Source organism: Anabrus simplex, chromosome 14, assembly GCF_040414725.1.
Source record: "Anabrus simplex isolate iqAnaSimp1 chromosome 14, ASM4041472v1, whole genome shotgun sequence".
Taxonomy (NCBI): Eukaryota; Metazoa; Arthropoda; class Insecta; order Orthoptera; family Tettigoniidae; genus Anabrus; species Anabrus simplex.
This window is the reverse complement of record NC_090278.1, coordinates 21,204,270-21,220,523: the sequence shown is the minus strand read 5'-3', so window position 1 is coordinate 21,220,523 and position 16,254 is coordinate 21,204,270. Positions and strand designations below refer to the sequence as shown.

The following is a 16,254-nucleotide window of genomic DNA, read 5'->3' as shown; positions in this document are numbered from 1 at the left end:
ATCGGTGTTTTTCGCAACTATGACTTTAAAGTCATGATCAGGTAGTTCTATCCGTTTTGAGTGCTCCTGGTACTCCAGGAATGCTGCTCTAGGTAAGTCGTCGGATTGGTTTCCTTCCTTTACGTATTCCTTGGTTTTATGCCACCCCTTCTCAATCTCTGCCCGATGTAAGCCTTGGTCTCTTTCTTGAGTCTCATCCTTCTTTTTCCATGTAGTCGTTGGTCGGTAAGGTAGAGTTCCTCTACATGGGCGTCTTCTAAATCCTCTATATCGAGTGAGGGTATTTTGCCTAACTTCCCTGTCCTGAAAGTGCTCTCTTGGCGGTCTGGAGGTTTAATTTCTACGGAGTTGGCAGTAATATCTGTACTCCTGTTGATCCTGGGCGTCGGCTGCATGTTCACAGTGTCCAGTCTTCTCAATAGAGAATCTAGTTGTTCTAAGACTTTAATGTCTGCAATGACCAAAATTTCCTGGACAAGGGCCGGAAATTCTAGAGTAATTACTTGGATCAATTCATTTTCAGGTATCGGCGGATCTAAGAGTTTCATCTTCTTAATTTGAGGCACAAAATAGTCTGAGTACCTCGACATATTAATAGAAGTATTAAATCGTTTCGAGTATAACTGCATCTTAACTAAGTGCTGAACTTCAGTGTTCCGAAATCTTTTTGAAAGAGCATCTTTAAATTCTGAGTAAGTTGCGAAGCTGAATTTAAAGGCTGTAAAACATGTGAATGTGCGTCCTTCTACTAGTTTTGAGTCAGTGCGAATTCGCCTATCAGAACTAACGCGATTTTTTTAGAAAAACTCTTCAACATTTGCCATGAATTCCCTAGCAGTATATTTCTCTTTTCCTGAAAATTTCGCAGGTCTATCATCTTTTACCTTTGTAATAGTAGTTAAATTAGGATTGTCACCACATGATCCCAGTGAAATTATGAGGGTGAAAATGAAACAATCCTCTGCCGTAATGGGATACTTATATTATCAAGGGCATCTACTTGCGTCTGCATCGTCGTTTCCATTTCCCTAACTTCTTCTTGAAGGTCCGTCCTTACCTGTATTACATCCCTACAGAGGCGGGTGATCGGAGTATGCGTAGTTTCAAGTTGAGTTGTGAAGCGTTTGTCATTTTCTCCTTGTTTACATTTAAAGAGGCTAACTTCACTATTAATCATACCTATATAATTCTTGAGTGAATCTCTTAATGTCTCCTGGACTGAAGCTGTCTTAGCTTGTCCCAATGAAAGGTTGGCATGAGATTCCCTAATTTATGCACGTAATCGTTTAATTCTTGGGATATTTTAATATTTTATTTCAAGCTAGTAAAATAGCCTGTTAACCATCCTTGATGGTATCCACCACCTGTAATATTCTTCTTTTATCGCTTCGAAGTTACTGACGAGTTGAGTATTCGTTCCTGTGAACCTCCTTTCTATTGTAGCATTAGAGTCACCAAAAAACCCCTGCTCAATGATAGCATTAGAATCAGAAAGTCGTTTATTTGCCTCGGCGAATTTCGGTTCAGTTTTGGAGTTCGCTTCGGCAAATGTAGTTTCAAGGTCTTTACTCATGTCAGAAGTTACCCCTGAAATTCTGGAGTTCCCATCGGCAAATTTAAATTCAAGGTCTTTATTTATGTCAGAATTTACCACCGCAATTTATGAGTTCACATCGGTAATGCTATTAATTCAGAGGTGACGTTGGCATTTGTCTCGGTGAGTTTCTTTTTGAGAGTAGCATTTATATTAGTATTTGCTTCGGCGAGTTGTTGATTCGTATTAAGCTGAAGGGCTTTTGTAACAGCAAGTATATTTTCCATGTTGCTTACGTGGGTAATTGCAAAAGATTCTACGGTTAGTATTGCCTAATACGTTAGGGTTGGCCATGAATATCTCTTACTTGTGGAGTATGAGTTCTGCTTTCGAGCGTAACACGTTGTGGCGCCACGTATATTATTCCTCTCTAAATATCAGCAACTGACACGCACTCACTGACGCGTGCAACTGAGCATGAGTGTTTCGCAGGGCGTGTGCGGTCTTATGCATGGAGATTATATGCTGACAACATAAACTTTATCAAAATCAGTCAAAATAGATGAATTGCCTATCATTTCCTTGAATATTTGTCAAATTGGACTCTCATGCATACTTATTACTCAATACATTGTCAATCTCAATGGCGACAAATATTTATAATGAAGTTCACCAATGAAATTAATAAAAATCTCTTCTTGATGTAATAAATTAACTTGGATAAATTTCATTCTTGAAGTTTGTAAATGACAACATTAATTAAGATCACCGCAAATTAATTAGCTATTTTAAGTAAATAATGTTCACTCTTGAAGTTCATGAATTACATTAATTAAGTTCACCTTTAAAAATAAAGATCATTCTTAAAATGGAAGTAACGAAATTAATTAGAGTTTCTTTTGAATTACTAATTGGTGCGAGCAAATGAAATTCAACCTTGATATGCCTATCAACGTTCGATCTAAAGTTTATTCTTCAATTAGCTAAGTAACATAATATGGCGACAAACGAAGTTCTGATTCGTAGAAATATTAACGAAGTGGCTAAGTTTTAAAATTCCTACTCGTTAGCTATTTTGTTGGTACGATGTGCTGCTGTTTGGGTGAATAGTGCCCACACAAACATCATAGATACCCAGCTGAAAGACTACAATGCGTCTCATCACTGGCACAATCAAATCTACTCCCACGCAGTAACTGCCAGTGTTAAGTCATATCCCTCCCCCAGATCTCAGACGTAAAGATGCTCTCCTAAGAGAATTCAGTAAAATAATGAACAACCCAGAACTCCCGATACATAATGACATCGACGATGCGAATATTAATCGTCTGCTTTCGAGAAAACCACCAACTAGAGATGCCATGAACTTGTGGAACAACAACTATCAAACTTCTGCTGAATGGCAGAACTGACTGAATGAAAAATACTGCCCGACAATGCCTTCTGTGAAGAAGACGCCGCCACCTGGTTTCAACCACCCTCGCAGACTATGGTCGGCACTGAACAGGATCCGAACAAACCACGGGAACTGTGCAGCCTTCCATTACAAGTGGAACAGAATCCCAACGCCTGAGTGTAACGGTAGCGCTACACAACAGACAGTGAAGCACATCATCGAAGAATGCAGGACTAGAAAATACAATGACAGTGCTAGTGACTTTGCTTTTGCAACTCCAGAGGCTGTAGACTATATAAACAATTTGGACATATGTATGTAGTGTAGATCTTGTAACAATAGACGCTGTATCTCTAGCCATATGCTAAATAAATAAACTATTACACTGGGTTTAACAAATGGCAAATTATTTGATAAATTGGAATGCTTGAGCTCGGAATCATATTGAATGAGAATTAAAATCCCTAAAAAGTTTAAAGTAACTTGCTCAATTGAAAGTTATTTGATAAGACACAGTTCACTTTATTCCTTAATGACACAGGCATATCACTTTATTGAAGAACTGGCTTCGCTTGATTGTGTGCTCACAGACTGCAGTACCATGTCTACCATGGATCAGAAACTCCATGACATGTATCCCTCGAAGTTACTACGTCTACTATAGACCGGAACACCATCACTACGTCCCAGGAAGTTACCACGTACACCATAGATCAGGAACACCATTATCAAGTATCCCTCGACGTTACAACGTTTTCATCGGCGGAATTTCACATGATAATACGGGTGGTCGGAGTAGGCATGGGGCACTGGCTTACACACACCTCTTCGAGTGATATTGCACTGTTCGCTCCAAGTAGCACGTGAAATATGCGCAGTAATTTGCACCATGTCATGAGAAACTGAATTTACTAAGTTCCACTTGTCAGTTTAATGCAATTCAAAAAGTCTTAAACAAAGCCTACGCTAAGATAATTGAACATTTACGGTACTCTGACTTCACTAAGTTCTGACTGTCAGGTTAATGCATTTCAAGGAAATTGAAATAAAGTCAATTAACCCAACTTTACACGGGATCTTAATTTAGGATTCAGTCTATGTTCCCGATTCATTGAGAAACTTTCTACTATCACTCTAACACCACGATGTATTAAATCGTTAATGGCACTTTCTTTACTTTTAACCATGAAGTATTAGGCATGTAGATTCCAAAATGAAGGTCCTAACTGGTAAATTCACTCATGGAAGTTAGCACGTAGTCTCGTATTTATTTGTAAGATAATCAACAGTTCTATCACACACGGTATTAACACGCCCGATGTCTAACACTTGTATATTATAAGTCACGCGAAATGTTAAACATTCGGAAAGACTTAGAATGCAGGATTTATACCGCTGTGGAAGTTAGAGTTCTCGGCTGTACCTCGTGGGTACGTAGTTCGACGTTCGGACTCGACACTCGCCCACACAGTTGAACTTTACTGCCGGCTTAACCCTAGTAATTCAGCATATGCAAATAAATATTTTTTTAAAGAGTTATTGGTAGATATTGGTAGGATAAGGGGAATGTTTCCAGGTGAGGAGGATATGTTGTTATTCGGGGATTGGAACGCGAGAATAGGGGAACAGAGTCCAGTTTATAGTAGGGAGGTTGGAATGTGTGTGTTGGAAAGTAGAAGGAGTGAGGACAAAATTACAAATAGTTATGGAGAGAAGCTCCTAGAGATGTGTGCTGTGGCAAATTTGTATATTCTGAATGGGTGGATAGAGGGTGACAGGACGGGGAAATTGACATATGTTACTGAGAAGGGTGGTAGTGTGATAGATATGGTTTTAAGTTCGGAAGGGACGATTGAGGATATTGTAAGAATGGAAATAAGAGACTGGATTGAATCACACCATTTCCCGGTGAGGGTTATGCTGAAAAGGGGGGAAGAGAAGTGCCTTGGAATTGTTGCTACATCCAATAAAGATAATAGCACAGAAGGCTAAAGCTAGAAAGGGAAATAAGAAAGAGGGAGAAGAATGGTTTAATAGGGAGTGTGAAGGAATGCGGAGGAAGGTGATGGACGCGTTAGGAGAATATAGAAGGAAAGTTGGGAGCCAAGAAAGGGAGTTTTTCTGTAGATTGAGGAAGGAGTATAAAAAGAAAATTTATGAGACAAAAAAGATGTGGTTAGAGGAACAAATGGAAGCCATAAATAATGACTGCAAGACAAATAATTTTGAGAGAGTTTGGGATAAGATTAATAAAATTATTAAGGGTGGAAGGAATACAGAGAAAACGAGTATTGAGGAAGTGCAATGGGTCAGACACTTTGACGAATTACTAGGGAATAAGGGGGATGAAAGATGGAGAGGTTCGGGAGAAGAAGTAATTTGGAGGAATAGGAGAATGGCAATTTATGACCTGGATAAAGAAATCACAAGCAGAGCCAGAGCAAAGTCAGCCGGGGGCTGTAATGGTATAAATAACAAGTTTTGGAAGGAAATTAGCAAAAATGAGATAATGATAGAGGGAATGGTTAAACTATTCAATAGGATATTTGAGGGAGGTAATTACCCTAAGGAATGGGAAACAGGAATTATATGCCCTATATACAAGAGGAAGGGTAGTAGGAACAATGTGAACAGTTATAGAGGTATATCTCTGTTGGATTCTTTGAGTAAAATATATACTGGGGTTTTAGCGAACAGAATAAGCGGGTGGGCGGAAGAAAATGAAATTTTGACAGATTACCAAGGTGGATTTAGGATAAACAGAAGAACAATAGATAATATAATGATAGTAAAGACTATTCTAGAAAAGTATAAGAATATGGCTAGAAGTATGGTTTATGTAGCAGCAATAGATTTTGAGAAAGCTTTTGACAAGGTGAATAGAGAGGCCCTATTAGAGAAATTAGGCAGGCTAGGGATTTCGGAGAAGATGTTGAGGGCAGTGGAAGGAATATATAGGGTTGTCAGGTTTTGTGTAAAATTGGGAGAAGGGGGACTGAGTGGACCATTTGAGTCCAAGGTGGGTTTAAAACAAGGATGCAAGTTATCGCCAATACTGTTTATTTTATTTATCAACGATATTTTAGAGGGGTTTGGGACAGAAAATTGGGCTGTGCCAGTAATTATTGGTTTAGAAGTACCAGGACTGATATTTGCGGATGATGTGTTATTGATGACGCTAACTGCAGGGGCGATGAATAGGGCCTTAAAGTCAGTGACGCTATTTGCGAGGAAATGGGGATTGAGAATTAATGGAAATAAGTCTAAAATATTAGTAGTCCAGGTGGACAAAAGAAGAAAGATAGAAGGTAATTGGGTAATTCAGGGAGAAAGATTGGAACAGGTAAGGAAGTTGGAATATCTAGGAGTTATTTTTAATGATAAAGGAACTTGGAGTGACCAGATCAAAAGGGTGAAATATAGAGGATTGGCAGCCTTGGCCTCAGTCAGAAATTTGCTAGTCAAATACCCGGGGATCAGTTATAAAACACTGAGGTTAGTGTTCAGGTCGGTAATCGTTGGGAGGGTATTATACGGCTCAGAAGTTTGGGGGCTGGATGAGAAAAGAGAGGAACTAAGAAGGATTGTTAGTAGTTTTGCTAAGTTAGTAATGGGCTTACCGAGGTGTACAGCAAATGTAGGGGCGGAATTAATGTGTGGGGAGGATTTGGAATCAGAGGGTGTGAAAAGAATAGTTAGATACTGGATGAATTTAAAAAGACAGGAAGGTGGGAGGGTATTACGGGCAGCGTATGCACAGCAATGTAAGAGCATGTATAAGGGTGGATGGTTAGAAAAATAAAGGGATATTTGGAGAGGATAGGATTAGGACACCTGTGGGGGGAGGTTTGGTCGAAGACAGAAGTGAGAGGGATGAATATACTGGAAAGGAGAATTAGAGATATCCATAGGCAGAAATTATTGGGGGAAAGCAGACTATGAAATTCGCTGACTGTTTTGACGAAAATAGAGGAGATAGCAGGGTTGAATATTAGATACGTCGATAGGTCAAAACGATATGGGATGATGTGGTGGCTTTTAGGTTTGCCAAGGAATACAGGGTGGATACAGGGGGGAGATAAGACAAGGTGTGTACTTTGTGGAGATGTGAATGATGATTTTCACTTGCTAAGAGACTGTGAGGTAACGAGGGGGTTAAGACATGGATTATTGAGTGCCGAGCATCGGGAAATATTGGGGAGAGGGGATGAGAACGCAATCCTGAGATGGATTATTAAACAATCGGAAAAAGGGGGTGAATTGAACAGGTATTTTTGTGCGACAAAAAAGACCTGTGAGAGTAAAATGAAGGAGAGTGAGTTAGAGGGATGGGCAGGGGAATAGGGGGGTGGAAAAGTTATGTGTATAAGGGAAGGGGATAGTATGATAAAATTCTAATGGATTAGGGAATATAGGTACCGAGTACTTAGTTATGTGGAGTTGGGTAATAAGACAGGATTGCATGGTCTGTTTATTTTAAAGTTAGCTGGAATCCAAGTGCTGAAATGCTGAGTGGTGTTGTTTGATTTATTGATTAGGTGTAGGTCAGGAACAATAATGTGACGCAAGTACAGAGCATAATAAGGACACTGGATGAACATTGAGTGAGTGACTGCTACAGCTAATGACTGCTAATTCTTCTTCTTCTTCTTCTTCTTCTTCTTCTTCTTCTTCTTCTTCTTCTTCTTCTTATTATTATTATTATTATTATTATTATTATTATTATTATTCTTTATTATTCATTTTACTCTGCATGTGAACATGTATAGGGGTGAAGTCGCCTGTTATGTTCAATAAATGTATGTATGTATGTACTGCCGGCACAACCTCGGGTAGCAGGCCTCCACTCGTTCCAGTTTTGTGGTCACACTCGCATTTCCCACTTTTCATTTTAGTGCTCATTGTCGTGCATGTAACTTGTTTGCAAACACATTTGCAGTATTATTATAAACTAATAAAATGGCCGGTACTAGAGGGGTTGTAAATGTGTGAAGTTTGCATGAAAATTACAGAATTCGTCAAGTAAGTGTATTCATTATCTCGTCGGAATAGGTAAATAATGATGTAATGTTAGAATATTATTTCGAAATTGTTATTTTTATCAGTGACATAACAGAGTAACGCAAGTATGTATCCTGCTTTCAAACTTTTAATGCCGTAGTGTTTTGAACTTTTAAGTGTGCCATTGGACTATTTGTTAATCAATTCTTTGCTGTCACACCATTGTTGGTTACTGTGTGGAACGATCTTTGATAATCCCTGGGAATGTTTGTATAAGCTCGGGCTTTGTGCTCTTAGCCACGCTCTTGTATCGGCAGGTTCGGCAATCGCTAGTCATAGCCTAATATTTGATTAGAAACCAGATTATTGATGTAAAGTACGAAATCTAAAAGGTTTATTTGATTTTCTTAGTGGTTAGTCTTCTCGTCTGTTATATGATGCATTGAATTGTTCCTATTGTACATTCACAACTAGTGGCAAGAAATATTAATTTCAATCCTCAGAACTGCCCAGTACCAGCTTACACTCTCTCAGTAGTCAGAGCAGAACCATGCACACAACTGAAGATCGCCCAAATACGTCATCTCTTCTAGGTTCGGATTGTGTTGTTTCTTTGTAATTCTTGTGTGTAACAGGACACAATAGGCTACGTTAATACGTGTAATATGACCACCAATAAAAATGTTGCTTATTAAACTTTTCACACACAAAATGAATATTATTTTTGGATGGAATTTAATTTTGCTTTATTCTCCCTAAACGTATCTTGTGCAGAAATACTCTCGAACCAGCAATGTGACAAGCCTTTTGTGTATTATATTTTATCTCACCCTTGGTCCTCGGTTATCCTGACTCTCATTTCAATAGTCTACAAATATGCAGCACCTTAATGACTTTTTAACAAATGTCTAAGAGATCTGGCATGTCAGTTTGGCATTGAATTACATAAGAACAGGTTTTAGGGTTCATAAAATTTCCTAATTGCTGACTTGTGGAAAGACATATTCCTGAGCTTTCCAATTAGCGATGAGGTTGCCTTGCACTTATGGAGAGACATCGCCATGAGCTAAATAATTAGTGATGAGGTTAACTTCCGTTTGTGTAGGCCACATGGTCCTGAACTAACCACATACAGCTACGGTTCCCCTCCACTTTTAGTGTGTCGACTGTCACATGGCACTGAGCTGACCACTTGTGCCACTCCTCCATGTTCTTCCTATTTATGAACTTAATCAGGGTGAAAATAAATTGATTAATCTGATCATCTGCTATCTATGACGGATGTAAGCAGACGTATGATTTGCGTAATTCCATTCAGCCTAGAATACACTGACGTGTTTCCCCCTTTTGGTCCATCTTATTTCACTGGATTTACAAACTGGCACTCCCGATTTATACAGATAATCCTGAAAATTTTCTTTTGTTGAGTTAGATATTTGTATATAAAATACATTTAATGCAGTTATGTAAACACGAAATCCAGAAGAGTTCTCTCATTCAAACGCTTTTTGAAAATAAGCCATTTATACATAATGGACATAGGCTTTATCGGAGGGATTTTGAACATTGAATCCTAGGATGTATAAAATATAAATTGTATCCCATTTTTACAGTAGAATATTCATCAATCTGCTTCTTGTTATTCTGCTTCTTTAGTGTTAGTCCTGCCTGGTGGCAGGGTCCGGCTTTATGATAACGATGTCTCCAGTCAGATCAGTCCCACAGGTTTTGGTTTGCTGTGCCCTGTATCTGTCCTTCGCTGTCCTGTTCGTCCCCTGCGCCTCTTTCCGCTGGCTTCCTGTGTATATGCTGACTTTCACAACAAATCACTCTGCACGCAACAATTGTCCAAACCAGTGCACACGGCTTTCCTCAGTTGTCCCCTGGATCGGTGCAAAGCTATGACATTTCCTAATAACATAATTCGAAACGTGATCCACTCTAAATATGCCAGCCTTCCACCTAAGCATCTTCGTATCCATGACGCTTAGTTGGCGTTCTACCTCCATTCTAGCTGGCGAGCATTCGTTGCTGTGGAAAACAACAGAACAGATAACAGTTCAGTGGATAGTAGATTTCAGATTGTCCTTCATGTGACGGTCACAAGGGCGCCCGTTGTCATTCTTCACATCATACAGACTTTGTATATCCTTAAGTTGTCTTCATCAGTAAGTCGGTCACCTTCAGAGGTTGTGGAGCCCAGATACTTGAATGTCACTACTCGTGCTATATCTGCACCGTCAACGTGTATGTTTGCAACTTCTTGACGAGGTAATGTCATGTTTTCTGTCTTCTTTTTGTTGAGGCGGGGGATATATTGCGCTAGTTGATTGTTTCAATCTTCGATTTGGCGCTGCAGATCAAGCTCATTCTCTGCAGCCTAAATGGCATCATTTGCATAGAGAAGTGTCCATGGAATTGGCCTGTGCAGGTCTGGTGTAATGGTAGCCATCACAAGAATGAACAGCAGTGGTAATAAGGCAGTGCCTTTGTGGACTCCTACAGTTATGCGGAAGTCATCAGATGCTCCTGCGGAAGCTTGAACATAACTCGTTGTTTCTACCTAGAGCAAGATTACCATCTCAACAGGGTGCTCTGGAATGCCACGTTCTTGAAGCGCTGACCAGATAACGTCACGAGGTACCCGATTGAAGGCTATCTCAACATCCAGAAAGTCGAGATGAAGTCTCTTATTCTTTTCACATTGTCTATCAACTAACAGCCATGCAGTGTGAAACGCTCCGGTTGTGCCACAATTTTACACAAATACAGCTTGGCTCATTGCAATTTTGGCTAAATTGCTAATCCTGTTGTCGAGAATTTCTTCGAAAGCTGTCATTGCGTGGCTTAGAAGTTCGTTCGGGCGGTAATTATAAAAATCGGCAGGGCTTCCCTTATTTTTGAGCGGAGTTGATTGGGACTGGTAGATACGGAATTTCCAAGATTGAAATATTATCGAAATAGTTCCGCCAGTGTTCTCGCGCTTCCCGCCAGTCGAGTAGCAAATGGTCTGTTACCTTATTGATGCCGTAAAAACGTTGGATTTGTTCCGTTTCATGATGCTTCGACTTGACTAGCTGTTAAATATACTCCGCTCGTATTCGCACACGTCTAGTTTCACATATAGACCTGCATAGCTTTTTGGTTTTGTTATGCCCATGACCTCCTTGTCTTCAATACTGGCCACTTAGTAGGCATTCCAACGCGCATGAAACTTGCCGAACAGATGTTCCTTCTACTTTACTGGATAATAACATTGTCATTCCGAAGCCACGTGTCATTGCTAATACTTGACGATGTAGTCATTGTGAGTCGCGGCCACTGTAGTACCTGACTGGATGAGTATCACGCTTTTTGAACCGTGTGTTCGCGATGATAACTTTGTACATAATCGTTGGCCGTCTTCATCGTTCCACTGTCCATATCTATGACCGCAGTGGGCTGTGTGGCCTTGTTCCCTCCGTCTGACGTCCATTCAGGTCACCGGCAACAATAAGAAAGTCAACGGTGTTCTTGTCAAGCACTGGCCGGAAGGCATCTTCGGTTTACTTGCCCAGGCCAGTGTGTGGAGCGTTGCACTGAAAACGTGGATTTTCTTTCTAACCCCAACGTAGACATATTGCATCAAGGGATTGTCATACATTTGCCCCTCTGGGACTAAGCAGTCAAAATTTTGCTGATGTAACAAAGACAACTCAATTAGTTATTCAGTTTCCGTTGTAAATCATTTAGTAACTGTACCACATTTCACACGATTTTTCTCCACTGTATCCTTTTTCCTGCACCTTACAGATGCCTATGTGCCTTCTCTCAAGTGCTTTGGCTAATTTGCTACTTCGCCCAGACTTAGTTCATTGATGTGGTACAGGATGGGGGTTCTCGCTTGCGTAGCCTTCACAGCCCGTGCGACGGTAACCGTTGCGTAATTTTCACTCTGATTGGGACCTGCCAACGTGCGTCCCTTCCGTGGGACGCCCTAGGCTTGGTTCCGATTCCATGAGACGTATTTCCATAAGGATGTGGTGGTGTTATATCACGGCTGTCATGTTGTGAAGAGTTTTAGAACTCTTGACAGCAGGTAGTTATGTCATTGCGGACATGGAAAACACACGCCTTTTGCAGTCCTCTGGAGAAGGTACGCTACGATCTTTTCTGCATTAACTTCCAGAAAGGTAGAGTACATCGCCTGCGTACTGCTCCGTACCGAACGTCTCTATCTCCGCCGAAGTTGCCATTAAGGGCTTCGGTGTTTTTGGTCTACGAGAGCAATTACATTTCGCTCAAGGCTGCTGGCAGCCCATTGGGATACCCGTATCCATCACCTGGGACGAACCACGTGATGTTTCGTTGAGAATATTGATCAGTACAAAATTAAATACCATTTTAGTGAAAAATTAATTGATAACCTGATAAATCACTTGTCACAAAAATAACATAATCACGTAATGAAGAATTGTCGCAGAGTATTGCACCTTTTGCTTGGCGTGATATGCCACAAAACATACGACATACAAACCAGTGTCCTATTTCCTGTCCCGTGTTGTCTTGTTGTAGCAGTATCGATATCTTGTGTGATGATCAAACGGTGTAGCTTGTTTTATCTGGAACCGTTGTCCCCGTTTTATTTGTCCACCTATCTTCCTGTAAGAGTTCAGGAAGTTAAGCATTAAACCAGTACATGTGAATACATTGCATATAGCTTAAATTTGGAAGTACCACTTCATGTTACGATGTATTTTCTCCTGCGTGATAGACTTTTTCCACATGTCTGTTTCAGGCGGGTCTCACATTTCACCTAGAAATGTGTTTTCCTCGCTCTTCTTTCCTAGAATATCTAGAACCACAGTGCGGTGGGGACACTGGCGGAGACTTGGATGTTATTCAACAATGTTATCATTCAACTCAAAATGATGATTTGTTCCATGAAGTTTCTGAATTTAAGGAATTTCATTCTTTCATTTACATAGCACAAGTATCCACTACGTACCACTTCAATGTTCTGTCATCTCGAATTCTGGCTGATACTTTGATTTTCATGCTCCTTTTAACTGTAGTCTTAAAGGAACACCCACAAGAAAGTGTGATAGCTTGCATTTTGGTACAGATATTTCAGGACATCAGAACATTGTAATTAGACGCTACAACCAAAACCATATTCTTTGTCGTAATCATAATGTCTGTGACAGCAGTATCTGTAGGTGTAATGAAAGCATCACGGTAAGAGAAACCGCCATCATCTGCATGTAATATTGCAGCTTTTCGAGGATTTCATCAGGATTAATTGTTTCTGTATTGCATACGGCCTCTGTTAAAGACAGCAGTTAACATGCAGACTGATGTAATACTTGGTAGTTGTAGGAAATTCCTTGTATATACCTACCGTCCTATACTTATGTCGGCTTTGTTTAATTGCACATCATAGCTATGTAATAACCACAGTGTGATGTAATATAATGTTGCACTGGTACGATAACATAGTACAAATACTATACGTATGTTTTCGTGAGAGTAAGCAATATTTATAAATGATTTGCCATGGTTTAACAGATTTTGTTGACTGTCCGGAAACAATGTTATCAACTTTATTAATGTCTGCAGGACTGAGATTCTTTCAAACAACCTCAGAAACAACACGCCTGTCACAAACTGCAGAGTAGTTGAACAGGATCAGATCTCCAAAGTATATGCCTTCCTTTATCGAAGACAACTTCTTCTCATGAATTCTCTAAGTGAGGTCTGTGAGCTCATACATACCTAAATCGTCGGAAGTTTCTAGCGCGTGATATCATGATTCAAGAGATAAGACGCAACACATCCTCGTAACAAGTGAGAGCTTTTCAAATTTACGACTACACTGTGAAATTGACAGCAGATGATGTTTACCCTCAGGAAATTGATGTTCATGAGTTCTCTGCATGTGATATATTTGAGTGAATTGTTCAGCAACATTCCCTTTTAGTGACAGTTGTAGCGGATTTCACTGTCAAGCAATTGGTAACATCGTCTTTTTTTAATGTTTTTATTGTAGATCGCGACGCGAGGTGACCTGTGCAGACCATCAACATCAGGATGAAGGAGCAGCTTCTTTCCTGTGCGATGTCTGTGGCAAGTCCTTCAGCCAAAAAGCCCCTGCAACAGTTCACATTCGGACTCACATGGGCATGAGGCCACACTGGTGCAATGTCTGTGGCAAGTTCTTTAGCCGGAAGTCCAATCTGAAAGTTCATATGCAAAATCACACGGGCAAGAAGCCACACTGCTGCAATGTCTGCGGTAAATCCTTCAGCCAGAAAGTTTATCTAAAAGTTCATATGGTTACCCACACGGCCGAGGAGCCACACTGGTGCAATGTCTGTGGCAATTCATTCCGCCGGAAAGTCTGTTTTAAACTTCATATGGGTACGCACATGGGCTTGAAGCCACACCTTTGCAATGTCTGTGGTAGTTCCTTCATGAACAAATTCGGCCTAACAGTTCACATGCGGACTCACACGAGCGAAAAGCCTTATTCCTGCATTGTCTGTGATCAATCTTTCAGCCAAAAGGTCAGTCTAATTGATCATATTCGTACAAATACGGGCAAGAAGCCGTATTGCTGCAATGTCTGTGGCAAGTTCTTTAACCGGAAATTCAATCTAAAAGTTCATATGCTGACTCATACGGGCGTGAAGCCATACTCGTGCAATATCTGTGGAAGAACCTTCAGGCAGAAAGTATATCTAAAAATTCATGTTCTCAACCATACGGACGTGGAGCCACATTGTTGCAATGTCTGTGGTAAATCCTTCAACCAGAAAGGCAATGTAAAAGTACATATGCGGAGTCACACGGGCGAGAGACCTTACTCCTGCAATGCTTGTGGCAAGTCCTTCAGCCTCAAGAACAATCTAATGGTTCACATACGGACTCACGTGGCGGGAAGTTACACTGCTGCCGTGTCTGTGGTAAATCCTTCAGCCACAAAGTCGGTATAATTGATAACATGCGGTCTCACACGGACAGATGGCCACACTGTCCAAAGTATGTAGCATATCCTCCAGCCACATAGTCAGTCTGACACTTCTCATGCGGATATATCACGGGCGGGAAGCCAAACTGGTGCATGTCTGTTGTAAATCCTTCAGCCGGGAAGACAGCCTTACACAACACATGCGGCTCACACGGGAGAGAAGCTCTCACTGTATAGAGGCCACACCGCTGCATCATCTTTGTTAAGCTCTAAACCGGCAGCAGTGCACTCTGGAAACTCATCCAGACGCATACAGAAGAGAAGCCGAAACTTTTATATATCTGTGGCAAATCCTTCAGCAAGAAATTTCCCGTAGCAGCTCACAAGCGGGTGCATACCGGCGAGACGCCACACAGCACTATCTGTACCAAACTCTTCACTGGGGGATGTGCACGCCCTGAAACACATGAGGACGAAAAGAGAAGCCGTACTGATGAAATGTCTGTGGCAAATCCTTCAACCGGAAACTCAGTCTAACAGTTCACATGCGAACGAACACGTGTGTGAACGCAAACGCGTGCTAAGTAATGCTCCGAAATATACAGGGAATCGAGTAAATTAACTCCAGGTGGGAAGCTCGGTAAACACTGGCTCACTCCAAGGTGGGGAGTGATTTCCCTGATTAAGGAAAATATTTTACTTCTTGGTAAAAGCAATAATAGACTAAAATGATCAATTGTAATGTCACTAGAGGAATATTTACTTGAATATAGTGTGTATAATTGTTGAAAAATCGTAGTGTTCAAATTTTTGAATTCTGTGTGTAAGAATGTACTACATCCTTTCAGACTGTGATACCAAGTCATTTCTTACCAGTAACAAAGCTTTGGTTTTCGTTTATACAGTAACGTATACCTAAATACTGTAGGCGATTAAGTAACAACTGTTGCCTGGAAATAATTTTCCTCTGCATGTACATTATAGATTTAGAATGTTTCCATGTACTTGCAAGATTTAAAATGGAATAAATGATACGAAAGGATGTGTTACGATCGTTAGAGGTTCTGATGTATCCGGTTCATAATTCATAATATTAATAATAATGTTATTTGCTTTACGTCCCACTAACTACTTTTTTAAGGTCTTCGGAGACGCCGAGGTGCCGGAATTTAGTCCCGCAGGAGTTCATTTACGTGCCAGTAAATCTGCCGACATGGTGCTGTCGTATTTGAGCACCTTCAAATAACACCGGGCTGAGCCAGGATCGAACCTGCCATGTTGGGGTTCGAAGGCCGGCGCCTTAACCGTCTGAGCCACTCAGCCCGGCGGTTTATAATTCATAATTGCCACTAACGGGTTATATTACAGTACAAT

General features: G+C 40.6%; 1 protein-coding gene across 1 annotated transcript in view; it reads left to right on the top strand.

The window, feature by feature from the left end:
• LOC136885501 (zinc finger protein 182-like) overlaps nucleotides 1-15,872 on the top strand; it is a 41,310-nt gene extending 25,438 nt beyond the window's left edge. Inside the window, exon 4 of the mRNA XM_068230334.1 lies at nucleotides 13,960-15,872. Within this exon, the coding sequence (XP_068086435.1) occupies nucleotides 13,960-14,905 (946 nt within the window). The 3' untranslated portion in view covers nucleotides 14,906-15,872. The remainder of the gene's footprint in view (nucleotides 1-13,959) is intronic.
• The last annotated feature ends 382 nt before the right edge of the window (nucleotides 15,873-16,254 follow it).